The following is a 16148-nucleotide window of genomic DNA, read 5'->3' as shown; positions in this document are numbered from 1 at the left end:
CACTGCACTTCAGCCTGGGTGACAAGAGCAAAACTCTGTCTCAAAAAAAAAAAAAAAAAAAAAAAAAGACTTTTTTGGAGATAACATTTTAAATTGTACGTTTTAAGTTTTGGTGCCTTACAGTTTCTGAAGCATTCCCTTATGTGGAAGGGGGTTTTGTAATTGCCTATTTAATTATCCTGTTAGACGGAAACGCTGTGAGAACAAGGCCTGTGTCTGTGTGGCTCGCTGTCCTCTTCCAGCACCTGGCACGGTGCTACAGGGGGTGCCCGGCGCACATTTGTTGAATGAGTGAATTTAGTAATAAATTAATATTACATACCAGGCACCACTCAATCAACAAATGTATTCTTACATCTAATTTCACCTATTTCTTTCTTTCTTTCTTTCTTTTTTTTTTTTTTTTTTGAGATGGAGTCTCACTGTTATAACCCAGGCTGGAGTGCAATGGCACGATCTTGGCTCACTGCAACCTCTGTCTCCTGGGTTCAAGTGATTTTCCTGCCTCAGCCTCCCGAGTAGCTGGGATTACAGATGCCCATTCCCATGCCCGGCTAATTTTTGTATTTTTAGTAGAGATGGGGTTTCACCACGTTGGCCAGGCTGGTCTTGAACTCCTGACCCCAGGTGATCCTCCTGCCTCGGCCTCCCAAAGTGCTGGGATTACAGGTGTGAACCACTGCGCCCAGCCTTCTTTTTACTTTTTAATGTGATGCTAACCACATTTTAAATTACATATGTGGCACACACCACTGTCTTTCTATCAGATGGGACAGTCTTAGACCCTTCTGCCCTGACTCTAGAGGCAAAGTACAAAGTTTAAACACATTCCCTGTGGTCTGCGTGGAACTCTCCCATGCAACATAAGCTACTTCCTCACTTGTTTCTGGCTGGGACACTTCAAGGGCAAAGTCAGAACTTATTACCAGGGAACCCCAGCAGCAGCCCGGTGGAGTGCCAGCGCCAAGCTCCATTCCCCTTGCAACTCCGGAAAACAGCTGGAGAAGGAACCTTATAGGTGGAAAAGCAGAGGCCCTAAGCGGGAAAGCAACATGGACCTCGTGTTAGGAATAGGTCTCTTCCAAGATCTCCGATGACTCCACCTTCCAGCCAGAGGAGAGGGAGAGATTTAGATGCCAGTGTCCGGAAAGCCCTGTCCCCTTTGAGACCCCTCACAGAGTGAACCAAGCCTGCTCTGGGATGTGGGGTGGGAGTTTCGAGACAGCTTGGGTGGGCAACAGGAGATCCAGGCCGAGGGCAGGGTGGCTCAAGGATGGGTGAAGATTTAACCACTCACCACTGCCCCGACTTGACCCCTCACACTCCTACACATCTGTCTTCTACCAGAACATCTTTTCTACCTGGGCCTAAAATGGCACCCGGCCTAGTTCGCCCGCAGAGCGCAGAGCCGCTGGGCTTCAGTCCCTTCCTCTAGCCTGTAACCATGCCTTCCAATCTTAGATCTCGTTATAGGTTTCCAAACACGTTTGCATCTATGAACTCACTTACGCTTCACAGCAACCCTGTGAGTTGTTGGCATTATCCTCATTTTATAACTGGAGAAACTGAGGCTCAGAAAGGTGACGTGAGGAGAGATACATCTGGGAGCGTCCGCACATAGACGAGGCTTGTCTGATGTTCTTTGCAATTACTCTTCCCCCTTCCAGAGGGAAAAGACATGGGTCAGGGAGGAGTTGAAAGTGGGGAAGGACTGACTCAGAGGCTGCCCTGCTCTGCCAAGCCCAGCTCTGCCCACTGCTGCCCCCAGCTTGCCTGTTTTGTAGAACAAGGTCCCGATGTACTGATGGGAGAGGGAAAGCACTGTTCAGATTCACCTCTAGGGTTCAGGCCAAACCCACTTGGCAGGTACAGCTAGCACACCTGAACAGCTATCCAACTGTCCTGTAACTCTAGCCATGCTCACCTGGCATACTTGGCCTGCAGAGTGTGGCCCTTTTAGACAGCTGCTCATTCAGTCATTCAGCAAACGTTCCTGCAGCGTCTACAGTGCACCAGGAAGACCCAGCGGGACCCAGCCAGGACCCTGCCATGGACTCTGCTCTCAAGCAGTTCAGAATCCAGTTGGGGAGAGGAGACAAAAGAAGCCGCAAGCATCAGGGATTCCACCCATGCACCTCACAGGGCTCCCTGTCCATCAGTCCTCTCAAATCTCATTGCGCTTCTCTTTAAAATGGGTGAAATCTATGCATTGCGGGGATTCAATGAGAAAAGGCATTCCGAGTCCGGCCTGGATGGTGTTCGCAGTGCTGTGGTGGAGCTGGGGAAGATTCGCCTCAGCGGGGAGCCTGCCCCAGTCCCCCTCTGAGGCTCTCCCCACAGCCCTGTACTGCTTGACCCTTCAGGGAGGATGGAAGGTCAAGTCAACAGATGCAAGGTCAACTGTCTTCCTATGGAACTGTCATGTCCCCAAGAGCCCAGTGAGATCACCTGCCCCTCTAAGAGTTTCTTCCTTCCCATCGGCAGATGGGCAAGTTGCCCCTTTGAAACCCAGAACAGCAGAGGGGAGGGGTGGGAGAGAGAGACCCCGGGGAGAGGGCACACCTCGGCTGGGGCATCCTGGGAGTTTCACAGGGGGCAGGGAGACAGCTGAAAGCATGCTGCTCTTAGCATTCCACGGAACATTGGCAAAATGAATTCCTTATTTTGCTAAAGAGCTTTGGAATGTAGAGCAGACTCCTGACTCAGAACCATCCCTCATGCCCACTAAGTCCCTCAAGGACTCCCCAGGTCCAGAAAACTTGGCTTTCTTCAGTTTCCTCACCTACAAAATGGGCAAAACCCAGATTTGGTCGGCTTCACATACATGTGGGGATGCAGATCCCCAACCCCCAGCAAAGCCTCTCTCCACCAACAAATCTTTCTGCGAGCCTGGGATGGAGTAGGGGATGTCCAGGATGCTTGTGACTGTGTTCTGCATACTGTCTGCATTTTTTTCTTTTTCTTTTCTTTTTTGAGATAGGGTCTTGCTCTGTCTCCCTGGCAGGAATACAATGGCACAATCACGGCTCACTAATGGCTCGCTGCAGCCTCAGCCTCCCAAGCAATCCTTCTGCTTCAGCCTCCTGAGTAGCTGGGGCCACAGGTGTGCACCACCACGCCCAGCTAATTTTTAAACAATTTTTTGTTGAGATGAGGTCTTGCCATGTTGCTCAGATTGGTCTCAAATTCCTAGGCTCAAGCGATCCTCCTGCCTCTGCCTCCCAAAGTGCTGGGATTACAGGCATGAGCCGCCATGCCTCGCCTTGTCTGCGTTTTTCTGCCTCTCATCTGCCCACTTCTCTGACACCCCAGGAGTGAGTTCCCAGCCATGGATTCTTCCATCTGATGAGCCTTGAAGCACAGCCCGGAGGCCTGTGGGCTACGGCCACTCTACTCACAGGTCTGCCTACACTATGGTGTTATTAAAATGTTTACATTAGCTGCCAACCTTAAAAATCAAGACGTATCACAAATAAGTTCCAGATAGACAACTTTTTCTTGAAAATGCAGAAAACTGGACACACATCTCCACCAGCAATGTTGGCTGGATCTGGGTACACTCTCCTAGCAGGCTCTGTAAGGGTGCCTGCCTATCTCATGTAGGCATTTGAGTTTGCCACTCTGGATCTAGTCCAATCTGCTTTGTACTCACCTGCCCTCTTACAGCATCTCTGAACAATTTCTAGCTAGTATCTGCTTAAATGCCTCTGGTCGCAGGAGGCTCACTACATCAGTGAGGCAGTCCACCTGAGCTGCGAGGAAGGGGCTCCTATGGAACTGTCTTCCCCCTTTCTGTAGCAAAAAAAAAGACACAGAGGAAAGAAACGGGCGTTGGAGCCAAGCAGCTGTGGATCTGAGTACCTCTCTAGCATTCAACCAGCTGTGTGATCTAAGGCAAATTATGGCCTTTCTGAGCTTCTGTTTCCTTAGGTGTGCCAGCCCTGCAGGGCTGTGTGAGGCTTAAACTGGAGCGAGTTTATAAAGCCCCTAGAGCAGGGTCTGACTCAGGGCACATGTTCCCCAAATGGCCTTTCTCATCCTATGTAACTTCCAGCCATGGCTCCAATTCTCCCCACCCCCCAGTGACCATGAGAGCTGGGAGCGAAGGAAGAGGGGACTGGACGATGGTCTGTGCCAGACGGCAGTTGGAAGCGATCAGGCACTTGCTCCCGTGGGCATCCACCCTCTCAGGAGGCTGCAGGTCTCTTGCCTGCTTCTCGGACTGCTTGGCCCACCAGGTGTGTGAGGGACTTGAGGGTGGCAGAGCAGGCCCCAGGATGCAGCCCTATATCCCTGTCCTCCCCTCACAGCCCAAAGCCATCCCTGGATGAGACCCCTAGTCCTGGGGGATGGAACTGGAGACAGGGAAGGTCAGGGGAGGGAAAAGCAGGGAATGATAGTCCCCCTCACTGGAGAACAGCTCCCATGACCGGCCACCTGGCTGTGTGCCCGGCCGTCTGCCAGGAGTTCCACCTGGGCCCTTTCACACCACCCTAGGATATCGATACTGGTATTCTTGTTTTACAGACATGAAGTTTTAGACTCAGAGAGCTTAAGAAACTTGCCTAAGGCCACACAGCAGGACACTTGTCTTCCTGGTCCCTGAGCCTGCCCTCCTGACCACTGCAATCTAAGGCCTCCCTAAAATCCCGTGGTCCCTAAATGCCAAGTTGTTGGGGTGGGGAAAGGGAGAGAGTTTTGGTTTTGGTGTTTTTTTGGTTTTTCACCTAAAAGTGCCTCTGAGTTTGCCGCTGAGCCCATCTCTGAGCCTCTGCCCATGAACTAGTGTGTATCCATTGGAGTGTGTCACCACGCGAAGCACTCGGTGTTGGGGTCATGCGTGCAGGAGCGAGCGTGCGGTGGATGTGCGGCCCGCGCGTGTGTCCACAGAGGGAATCCCTGGGTGGGTCTGGTCCTGGTGTCGCCGGGACGTCCCGATGGTGGCTTCGCGCACTGGGGCCCTGAGCCCCGAGTCCAAGTGCGCAGCGCGGGGCGCGCCCCCGAAGGTGCCCGCCGGGGGAGTGTGGGCGTGCGCACGTGTGGCGGCGGTGGCCGCGGGCCGGGTGGCCGCGGTGCGGGCTCCGTGTCCCCCACCCCCCCGCCTCGGTGCTGATTGGCTCGGCGCCGTGACGGGCCGGCCCCCGCCCGGGGCGGCGGCGGCGGCGGGCGCGGGTGCCCGCGTGTGCGCTGGGAGCCGCGTGTGCGCCGGGGTGTGCGCCCGGCCGGGTGTGCGGAGAGCGAGGGAGCGCGCTCCCTCCCGACGCGCGGGCCGCCGCGGCCGAGCCCGAGGGTGCGTGGCGCCCCCGCCCGCCCGGCCCGGCCATGGCCCCCGCCCGGGGCCGCCTGCCCCCTGCGCTCTGGGTCGTCACGGCCGCGGCGGCGGCGGCAACCTGCGTGTCCGCGGCGCGCGGCGAAGGTGAGCGGCGGCGGCGGCGGCGGCGGCGGGGCGGGGCGGGGGCGGACGAGGGGCTCGGGGCGCGGCGCGCGCTGCCTGCGGCTCAACTTCCTTTGCATGGACCCTGAGCTCCAAGGCGGCCGGGATCCCTCGGCCCGGGGGGCGGGGTGGCACCGCGGAAGAGACCCGGGATTAAGGGACAGAGCGGTGGAGATGGGAACCCGCGAGCTTGAGGAAGACGGACAGGTACCGGGGGCTGGGGGACAGTGGGAAAGGACAGGAGACAGGACTGAGGGATGTGCAGCTGGGGACAGAATACTGAGGGTCGGACGCCGGGGACAAGGGGACAGGACTGGACAGAAGACAAGAGAAGAGGTAAGGAGGAGAGGGTACAGTGAGGTAGGGCAAGGAACAGGGTTGGGGACAGAGGACAGGGGGGTAGGCACTGGGGTTGGAGGGACAGGAGAATGGGGGAGGAGGTTCAGAGGGCAGAAGGAAAAGGGGGTGGGGACGGCATTGAGAGAGAGGAGCCAGGCGCTGAGAAACGGGACCCCGGAGAGCAGGACTGGCTTTGAGGGGAGGCAGGAAGGAGGGGTGCGGAATGAGAGTCTGGGAGAGGGGTCAGGGCCCGAGGGCCACAGTCTGGCGACGGGCTGGAGAGAAGAAGGGAAGGCAGGGGAGTTCCAGCTGGAGGAGAGGCAGCTTCGTGGGCAGCGGGAGCGGCTTGGGGAGGAGAGGGCTGGGGGATGGGGAGGCCACAGAGAGATTGAGGCAGGCAGGCCCCGGGAGAGCAAAGTCTTGTCAGAGAAGGCTGGGATGGCAGGGTCACTCTGGGGCCCTGTGTGGGAGGAAGGATTGGGGTGGGGAGGTACACTGAGTCGTTGGGACCAAAAAGGTCTGGGAAATGACTTCTGGTGGTGGGGGCACAAGAAGAGCTGAGAGGGAACACTTAAGCCTGCCATCCACACACCCGTTAGCTCCCTGGAGACCCCAGCTCCATCCAGTTCAGGAGTTTCCCTGGGTCCCACTCCCCACACCCCAACCCCTGCCCTGACCCTCCTCTGTTCCCACAGCTCTGCCCCAAGGAAGCCAGAGCGTCTCTGTGCAGGCTCCCAGGGCTGATGTCCAGGGACCAGAGCTGGGTCCTCACCCTGCCAAGATGAACTTCCAGGTGTAAGCGAACTCCGGAGCTGGTGCTGCTCTTCCACGCCCAGACAGACCACACATCTGCCCTTCACACACAGCTCACCGAGGTCCCACCCTACACACAAGCACACACACAGGCTACTTGGGATTCACACTTGTGACCCAGGCCTGTAGAGACTGACATGTGTGGTCAGTCCACCCCACATAACATCCACAGCCACACACACAGAAATGAAGCCAGTATGCATGAGCACAAACACACATGTACATGCACGTACAGATGCATGCACATGAAAATACGCAACTCTGTGTCTACATATATACATCACACCACATATGTAAGGAGCCCGTCGTTTGCATCCATGCCCACGGAAATGCATGTGCACCAACAAACACACACAGACACAGATAAAATCATAGTCTCCCATGAGCCCAGGGCCCAGCGTGGAGGAGGGGCACGGCAGGGTGGCCAAGAAGTGAGATGCCGGCAGAGCAGGGCCGGGTGGGTGTAACAAGGCACAGGTTCCCGGGGCACCAGGAGAGGTCTGGGGTTGGGGGGTGCTGGGGAGTAGGAAAGGGGGCAAGATTGGAATCTAAGAGGCCTTGGGGCCCTGGGAGCTGCACCTGAGAAGACGGCTTTCTGAGGGTGGGTGGAGGGAAGGGGACAGTTCGTTTGCCCAGCAGGCTCTGAGGACCCCTCCATCGAGGCGCTGGGAGTCAGGTGGTGCACCCCCAACCCCCTGCCTCAACTCTCTTCTCTGGGAAGGAGCCAGCACCCTCTGGAATCACAGGCTGGTAGCCCCAGAGCCCCTCGAAGAGGGGGCTTGGACCAGGCTCATGTGCTGAGGACAAACCATGGGTCTGGGGAGGGGACCTGCGCAGTGGGTGGGGGCCAGCAGCTGAGGAAGAGGCAGGGTCTAGAGAGAGAGGCAGGTGGGGAAGTCTGTGTCCAGGGTGAAGGGAGGCATAGCCCAAGGGCGAGAGTCCACGCCCTCTCCGATCAATGCAGCAGGGTACCCACAGCCAGGCACAGGTTACCCACGCGAGCCAGACAGCCATGGGGTGGAGACCTGGGACCTGAGTTCCATGTGGTGCATCTGGGAGTCCTCTCCAGCACTGTCCCTGGGCTGGTCTAGAGCAACCAGAGCCAGCTGAGGGGACTGTTGGAACTCAGGGAGGGGCCTATGCTCCCAGCTGGGTCTAGCAAAGGTAACAGGACCTTAGCCTGGCCAAACACCCCTACAACAGGCCACTCTCAGAGCTTTTGCTGGGGCACCCGTGGGCCCAGGAAGGGCCCTGCACCTGCAGGGACGCCCCCCGGACCCCTGCCAGGCCCAAGGCTGCTTATTGCTCTCTGGTGTGGCTTATCCTCCACTTTGAGGTGATCTCCAAGGCATTCAGAATCCTGGCTGACGTCCCCTGGCCACCCCGAATTCTCCAGCCTCACCATCATGCGCTGCGTCCTCAGGGAATGTAAATCAATTTAAGTATTAGTCTCAGCGAAATGGAATGGGGGAAGGCGACGGTGCCGGAGAAAAAAAGAAATCGCATAATGCCTTCCACAGTCGAACAGGAACGGCTTAGGAGTTATCTGTGCTTCCCAGAGCAGGAGAGGGACCCGTCTGATCCCCCCAGAACAGCCCGGGCAGATAGGCCTAGGAGGGATGCCTATGGACATCTTTCAGATAAGGAAACTGAGGCAGAGGGGTTAAGTGCTTCGCTTCACTGAAGGGCCCTAGGAGACCATGGAGTCCAATCCCCGTGTTTGGTAAGCGGGGAGATGGGCCCACAGGGGAGAATTGGCTTCACAGTCCGGCAGCGCAAGAGGCAGGAGAGAGGCCAGCTGCGGTGACCAGAGGGTCTGAATTCCCAAGGGGACCCAGGCCCAGGCTGGGTGGGCCTAATGCTGGCGTTCTCTTCAGCACTCATCAAACCTCCTATGGACTTGGGGCTTCCTTCAAGGCACACTCTGCGTTCTCACCCATTCAAGGGGACATGGATGGGGAAGGTGGAGATGGGGACAGAGGAAGAGGAGGGAGGGGAGGGACACAGAAGGGTCTGGAATGAATTGGAACAAACAGCCCTGGAATCCCATAGCCCTTCCTGAGTCCGATAGCATTGACTTTTGACTTATCTTTGGATTATCTGATCCCCCTGGCTGGTTGATCAAGAATCAGCTGCAGATACGGTGGGGCTTCCCCCAGGAGGGCAGGGCCTGGAGAGCGGTGTCTGCAGGCCCTGAAGCCAGCACGCTCCAGGGCGAGAATCCTAAGCAGTGGACATCCACTTGAGTGGCTCCGGGATAGGGACAGGTCTGGGCTGCATCCAGGCCAGGTCACAGAAGGGGCCCAGTCACCCCGAGACCTGTGTCCGGGATGCGGGGTGGGGCGGGGGGACCCATACGTGTGTGTCCTTCCCTCACCATCTCCCCAAACTCGGCTTTGCTGGTCTGGGGGAAACTGCAGTGCGGCCCCCTCCCCCTCCCACCAGCCAGCAGGAGGAGAGAGCTTGCCTGACCCAGTTTTCTCTACATTGCCTGAGAGGGAGGGAGGGAGGCGGGAAGCCTTCTCTCTGCCTCTGCCCCTGGCGTGGGGCCGGCTTGGGGAGGGGGAGGTCCCTCTGCGGACATTCGCTGTGTCCCCTGATCCCAAGTGGCCCCTGGGGACCCAGGGAGGAATGCAGGGAGGAGCGCGGAGACCCCCTCCCTAGTTCTGCCAGCCCCACTCCAGCCGGCCTCCTTCAGGGTCCCTGACGGTGGGGTGGGGAGGGTGAGAGGCAGGAGAAAATCAGCAAATAAGAGCATCCTCACTCCAGCATTTCCTGAGGACACTTGTCTCTGTCTTTGAGGGGCAGGCTTAGAGCTATGCAAATCTCAGGCAGAAGGACACCCAGCCTCCCCACGGGAAAGTTCCAGGAGAGCTCCACCTTTAACCCCCGTCACCTGCCCAAGCCCGCTGATTGGGGTGGTTAAAAGCCCATGGCTGTTGGCTGGGAGAGGAGGTTCATGGAAGGCAGAGTGAAAGGGAAAGCTGTGGGACTCTGGAGCCAAAAGCCCTCTCATACAGCAGTCACCAGCTAGATCAAAAGGAAGCAAAGAGGTGAAGGGACTTAACCAAGGACACACAGCAGTTAGAGACGGCTGAAGCCGGAGCCCTGATTTCTAAACAGCATAATGCATCTGTATCACCTTAAGTGAGGGTGTGACCACAAGGGACATGGAGAGAGGCAGGGGGCGGGGGACTTAGAGAAGGGGAACTAGTGTTGGTAAGGACCAGCCCTGGCTCCAGGCTTCACATACTTTCCTGACCCTCAGCCCACCCTTAGGTACTATGAACCCATTTTACAGATGAGAAAATTGAGGGTCACTTGCTAATAAGTAGCTGCCTTGAGACATGGGCCCAGGAATGTCTGACCCCCAAGATGGGCTCTTTTCCCTACCATGTTGAGCCTGCAGGGTCCCCTTTGCAGAGGGCCTGACTTAGAGTGACTTTGCCCTTTGGACCAGTGCTCCTTCCCTGCCGTGGAGACTACCCAGAGGTTCTGTTTCTCGGGCCCGAGCATCCAGGGATGGTGGATGGCCTGCAGTTGCTACAGCAAGTGCTCTGAATGGCAGCTCCGCCAGCTACACCTGTGGGGCTCTTGGCACATTCCCGGACCTCCCTGAGGCTCGGTTCTTTTATCTGTAAAATGGAGGTAATACTGGCCGCCTCTCAGGTTGTTGTGCGGGGTGCAGATGAGGCATCTCAAGCTCCCCTTGCAGATATTGGCACATAGTAGGTGCTCACTAAGAGGCAGCTCTTACCCCACTAAGCCCCTCCACACCAGATGTGCACGGAGGACATGCTAAATGCCAGGCACCGTGCTGGGGGAACAGGGTAATTATGAAGCTGGGGCCAGTCCTCAGAAGGGAGGTATGACTTTGCAGCATGGACCTTGAATGCCATCATGGCTCTTACAGGAGAAAAGGATCAGGTCATCGTCACAAAAGCCCTGTGGGACCGGAATCGTTATCACCCCATTTTACAGAGGAGGAAGCTGAGACTCAGGGAGGTGAGGGGGCTTGCCCAGGGACGCACAGCTCCTAAGTGGCACAACTGGGATTCAGAGGCCTGCCAGCTTCGAGCCCACCTCAACTATCCCACTGTGCCACCAACCAAGGATGTCTGGCACTTGGAACAGCTTGTGTTCTGGGAGTTCAGAATATTCCTTTTTGGCCAAGAGGGTGAGAGGAAGGCTTCAGGGAAGAGAAAGAACTTAAACTGGGCCTTCAAGGAGAGGGGAAGAGAGAAAGAGCATTCAGGCAGAGGGACCCGTGTGAGCTGTGTGCTGGGGGCTGAGTGTGGACCAGTGTAGCTGGGTCAGGCTGCTCTTGAGGAGCTGGGGAGAAGTCACAGGGGCCTGATGCCCTCTTGTCTCCTGTTTTACAGTGAATTTGCTGGACACGTCGACCATCCACGGGGACTGGGGCTGGCTCACGTATCCGGCTCATGGGGTGAGTGATGGGCACTGGGGACAACATCATCCCTCTGTGAGCAGAGAGAGGCTGCCACTCACAGAGTCTGCATGAGATAGATCAAAAGGAAGCAGAGGCCCAGAGAGGTCAAGGGACTTGCCCAAGGGCACACAGCAGTTAGTGCTGCTGATCTCTTAACAGTTTAGTGCATACAGACCCTTGAGATTACAGAACCAACCCTGGCACCAGATCCCTGATTCTTCAAGTCTAAGGCCCTAGGTCCGGGGATCCCCATGGCTGCATCCTACAGATTCATAAGGTGCCAGGCCAGGACTAAAGAAGGCCAGCCAGGCCTTCCTGCCTTCTGGGTTGCTCCCTCCCTCCCAGCTGCCCTGGCCTCACCAGTCCTCCGACCTCTGGAGTCTCTGCTTGTCTGTCTCCCCAATGTGGCCAAGCTCCCGGTCCTAGCCACAGACTCTGGACTCAGCCTTCAGGTCGCTGTGGGTCATGTGCTCACAGGCCGTGCCCCCATCCTCCTGGGGAAGGGCTGCAGTGAGCAGGCTGCACTGCCCCGTCCCTCTGCTTCTCTTCTCTGAATCCTGCGGGGGCAGGGCAGTAGAGTAGGAGTGAGCCCGCGAGCCTGGTGAGATCCCAGCTCTGCCCTTGACAAGCAGGTGGCCTTGGGTCACCATTTCACCTCTCTGAGTCTCAGTTTCCCCATCTATAGAAAGGGACAAGTCTGTGATGACCTCCCAGGTCTGCGCCAGGGTGAGAGTAGATGACACAGTCTTGGCACCGAGTCTGGCACAGGGTGAGCCCTCGATGAACATAGGCTTTTATAATGATCATTAGCATTGTTACTCACGTGTGTTCTCTCACACAGTTACTGTCACATGAACTTCCTCTCACCAGCGTGCTCAGAAACACACACATGCACACACACACGCACGTACACACACATGCACGTGCACACACATGCACACACGTGTACACACATGTGCACACACACGCACGCACATGCACATATGCACACATCTCTGCCACAGGCACGAGCACATTGTGCATACTTGAGTTCTTTCATGTCCACGTTCAGCTTCTATGGCTGAGGACAGAGGGATAATAATATTAATAATGATGATGATAACAACACCAACAGTTAACATTTATGAAGGGCGTTTCTTGACTTTGGGTAGAGTTTTCATCTGGGCCTTTTGTGGGGGGCCTGTGGTTGGAAGTCTAGACACGGCCCCGCTTCTCTCTCTCTGGGGGTCTGGTCACCAGGCAGTGGTGAGCTGAGCCTGTTATCAGCCCTCATGCACCGGGCTCCCGGGAGCTGGGGGCAGGCCACATGGCCCTGGCTCTCCAGGTCCCTGAGCCTGGAGGAAGCCCTCGTCACCTGACCCAGCACCACTGCCTGAGGACGGACGCCAGGTTCTTGAGGTGTCCCTTTACCTCCCAGCCCATCAGTTCCCCACTCTGTAAAACACTCCTTGGTGTGGCTGTCTTCCCCGCGTGAGCGTGGTGTGGAAGGGCTTTGGTGCAGTGAGCTGGTCCCCCCGTGGCAGGGTTCCACCCATGAGGAGGTGGGTCCTGGTCCCTCCCTCACTGCATGGCGGTTGGCTGAGATGGCATTCTCCTGAGTCCCAGCAGCTAGGAGGGCACGCCTGGGCCCTGGCTGGCTCCGGGGTGTCTTTATCCCACTCAGAGCATCGGACTTGGTGTTTAGGGTAGTGAGGAATTGTCAGGGTTTTCAGCAGGTGGGGAGCATGGCTGGCCTCGTGTTTTGGACGCTCACACTGGCAGTCTCAGGTGGGTTTTCATGCGGGGCGCTATAAAGCATAGCTCAGCGTTCTAGCATTGCATTTGCGAGTTAGAACATATCAGGCAACTTAGATTCGCTGAGCTCTGAGCAGGTCACAGGCGTAATCTCATCACTCCCCACAACCAATCCTTGAGGTGGGTGCAGCCACCACACTTCACAGGTGAGGAAGGTGAGGCTCAGGGCAGTGAGGAGTAATTTGCCCATCATCAAGCAGGTTCCAGCTGATGGCAAGCTGGGACTCAAACTTGGGTCTCTCTGGGCCCAGAGCCTGTGGTGAGTCCCTTACGCCACCTTCGAACTGCAGGCAGTGAGGCCCACTCTCTGCTGAGGCAGGGACCACCTGCCATCTTCAGGGGGCCTGTAGACTGGGGTTTCTCGGAGAGGAGAGAAGGCTGGAATGAGATGCCTGATTTCCAAACTCTAGACCTTGAACCTGTGCCAGGCTAGCAGGTGAGGCATGCAGAGTCCCACATCCAGGAGGTCTGCAGAGGGGCCTGGGAATCTTCTGTTTAATTAGCTTTCCAGGGAGCCAGGCATGGTGGCTCACACCTGTAATCGTAGCATTTTAGGAGGCTTGCTTGCGACCAGGAGTTCGAGACCAGCCTGGGCAACATAGTGAGACCCTTTCTCTACAAAAAAAATTAAAATTAGCTGAGAGTGGTGGTGCACGCTTGTGGTCCCAGCTACTCAGGAGGCTGAGGTAGGAGGATCGCTTGAGCCTGGGAGGTCAAGGCTGCAGTGAGCCACTGTACTCCAGCCTGGGTAATGGAGAGAGATCTTGTCTCAAAAAATAAAAATAAAAAATAATAAGCTTTCCAGGTGATTCTCCTGCCCAGCTGGGAGGGGGAACCTCTGGAGATGGTCCTTGAGGTTCTATCCACCCCTCTGACTCTGGAGTCCATTCAGTAGCTTGAGGACAAGGGTCACCCAGGGCAGTCTCCAGCCTCAGAAATGTTACCCGATTATCAGACAGGTGCAGAGCCTGAAGGGCCAGGGCACTGGGTCCTGATGAACGGGGGCTCCGCCTCCTGTAGTCAGTGTGATTCGGGCAGATTACTTACTTCGCCTCCACCTCCTCATTTATAACGTGGGGACAATCTTAGAACAGCTCCGTGCAGTGCCATCATTGGGCTGATAGATGAAAAGGCCATTTTACCAACGAGAAACTGAAAACTCTCAGAGGCAAAGCAATTCTACGAAGACTGGGGGAGGTCTGGCCCAGACCCCCTGCTCTTCATCAGGCTGCGTCCTTCCCTCTGCTCCCGGGAACTTCCGCACGCTGGGACGTGCTCCGCCTGCTCTGGCTAATTAACATGGACTAACGAATGCTGCTTTAGGTAAGTGGGCAGGTTAATTTCCATTGTCTCACTGGATTCTCACCACACCCTGGAGTAGATGGAAGGAGCAGGCATTTGCTACCCCATTTTACAGAAGAGAAGCCCAAGCCCCAGAGAAGGGATATGCCTCACCAAGCGCTGCACAGCTGGTTTGCTGCATTCTGATATGGGAGGAGGACAGAGTTGGGGGAGCAGCGTGCCAGAGTCAGTTTTTGGGCTTGAGAAGCAGCGGAGATGAGAGTGGCACCCATCACGGGGTGGGGGTGCCCCAGGCAGAGAACAGGGCTGATTCTGCCCTTGCACCAGACCTCCAGGAGTCTGTGCCACTCTGGGCATCAGCAGCTCCCGGGGCTGGCAGGGCTAGGCCAGACCATTGGCCCCGGTGGGGCAGCTGGAGTAGACTCAGATGGAACTGATTAATTTATCCGGGTCCCTGGCAGGAAACAGACAGGGAGCAGCTGGCTGGCTCTTTGGTGCTCCATTAATTGTGACAATGACTTTAACCCCAGATGTGATGCTGTGCTGCTTGGAGCCTCTGACAGCAAAGCGGGGTGTGGAGCAGGGGTCCTTCTTGGGTCGGGGAGACTCGGAAGCCTAAACTCTTTCAGGTGAGGCTGGCGCTCCCTGGGGCCCCTTTGGAAGCAGGAAATCCTCCTGCATGGTCCCTGGAGGCAGGCGTGGTGGGCTGTGAAGATGCTGCCAGTTCAGTATCATATTAGGGCCATTGGTCAAGGGCCTTCCCGTGCCAGGCCTGAGCTAAGCACTTTGCAGAAATTTTCCCACTGCATCCTCTCAAACCTCGCTCAAGTGGGGCCTGTTTGAGTCCCATTTTACAGATGTGGGCACTGAGGATCAAGACGAGATTAGATGGAGGGGCTTGGGATGGGCAGAAAAAGACTTGAGATGCCCATGACCTTCTTTCTAGTGCTTGTGGAATAAGCCCAGAACTCCACAGGCTCTCAGAGCATCTGGTCATGAAGCCCCCCTCCCCCTTTAAGCAATAGGATCTCTAGTTCAAGGACAATTGAAAAAGGTCAAGGTGTTGCATGCGTGGAGGAACCAGGACAGGGGCCCAGAGACCAACCCCTCCCTCTGCCCTCATCCTCCAGCTCCTCCTCAGAGCCCTCATGAGTCCCTGAAGTCAGCTCAACAAGGGACTGCTCCTGGCCAGCCGGTGCTCAGCAGCCGAGGAAGCTAGGACTGTCCCCTCCCCTGTCTTCTGCAGACCTCCACCCTTGCAAGAAGGTCCTGCTTCATTGCAGTGCCAGGTTGACAGGTAAACTACAGATGCCCACACCCAGGAGGGCTGGGAAGGGGCCTGGGAGTCTTGCCCACCTGGATTCCCTCAGCTCATCACCCTGCACTGCCTAGTCTGGTGGACCCGGGGCACTTGAGGACAGGGAGTGTTCTTGGCATCTTTCTTTTTTTGAGATGGAGTCTCGCTGTGTCACCCAGGTTGGAGTGCAGTGGCACAATCTCAGCTCACTGCAAACTCCGTCTCCCGGATTCATGCCATTCTCCTGCCTCAGCCTCCCGAGTAGCTGGGACTACAGGCGCCTGCCACCACGCCCGGCTAACTTTTTTGTGTTTTTAGTAGAGATGGGGTTTCACTGTGTTAGCCAGGATGGTGTTGATCTCCTGACCTCGTGATCCACCTGCCTCAGCGTCCCAAAGTGCTGGGATTACAGGCGTGAGCCACCGCGCCCAGCCAGGCATCTTTCTTTCTTTCTTGTTTATTCTGGTGAAATACACATAATGTAAAGTTTACCGTCTTAACCCTTTTTAAGTGCACACCTCGGTGACATGTAGTGCATTCACATTGCTGTGTGGCCATAACCACCACCACTGCCAGAACTCCGTTCATCCTGCAAAACGGAAACTCCACACCCTTAAACAGTAACCGCCCCCTCCCTGCCAGCCCCTGGCAGCCAGCATTCTACTTTCTGTCTTTCTAAATCTGACTATCTAGGTACTGCGCATACATGGAATCCTAAC

General features: G+C 56.4%; 1 protein-coding gene across 1 annotated transcript in view; it reads left to right on the top strand.

Moving 5' to 3' along the window:
- Positions 1-5180: 5180 nt before the first annotated feature.
- EPHA8 (EPH receptor A8) overlaps positions 5181-16148 on the top strand; it is a 42163-nt gene continuing 31195 nt past the window's right edge. The window contains exons 1-2 of the mRNA XM_024356921.2: positions 5181-5416; positions 10969-11033. Coding sequence (XP_024212689.2) covers positions 5323-5416; positions 10969-11033 — 159 coding nt within the window. The 5' untranslated portion in view covers positions 5181-5322. The remainder of the gene's footprint in view (positions 5417-10968; positions 11034-16148) is intronic.

This window comes from Pan troglodytes, chromosome 1, assembly GCF_028858775.2.
Source record: "Pan troglodytes isolate AG18354 chromosome 1, NHGRI_mPanTro3-v2.0_pri, whole genome shotgun sequence".
Taxonomy (NCBI): domain Eukaryota; kingdom Metazoa; phylum Chordata; class Mammalia; order Primates; family Hominidae; genus Pan; species Pan troglodytes.
This window is presented reverse-complemented; position numbering and strand designations above follow the sequence as displayed.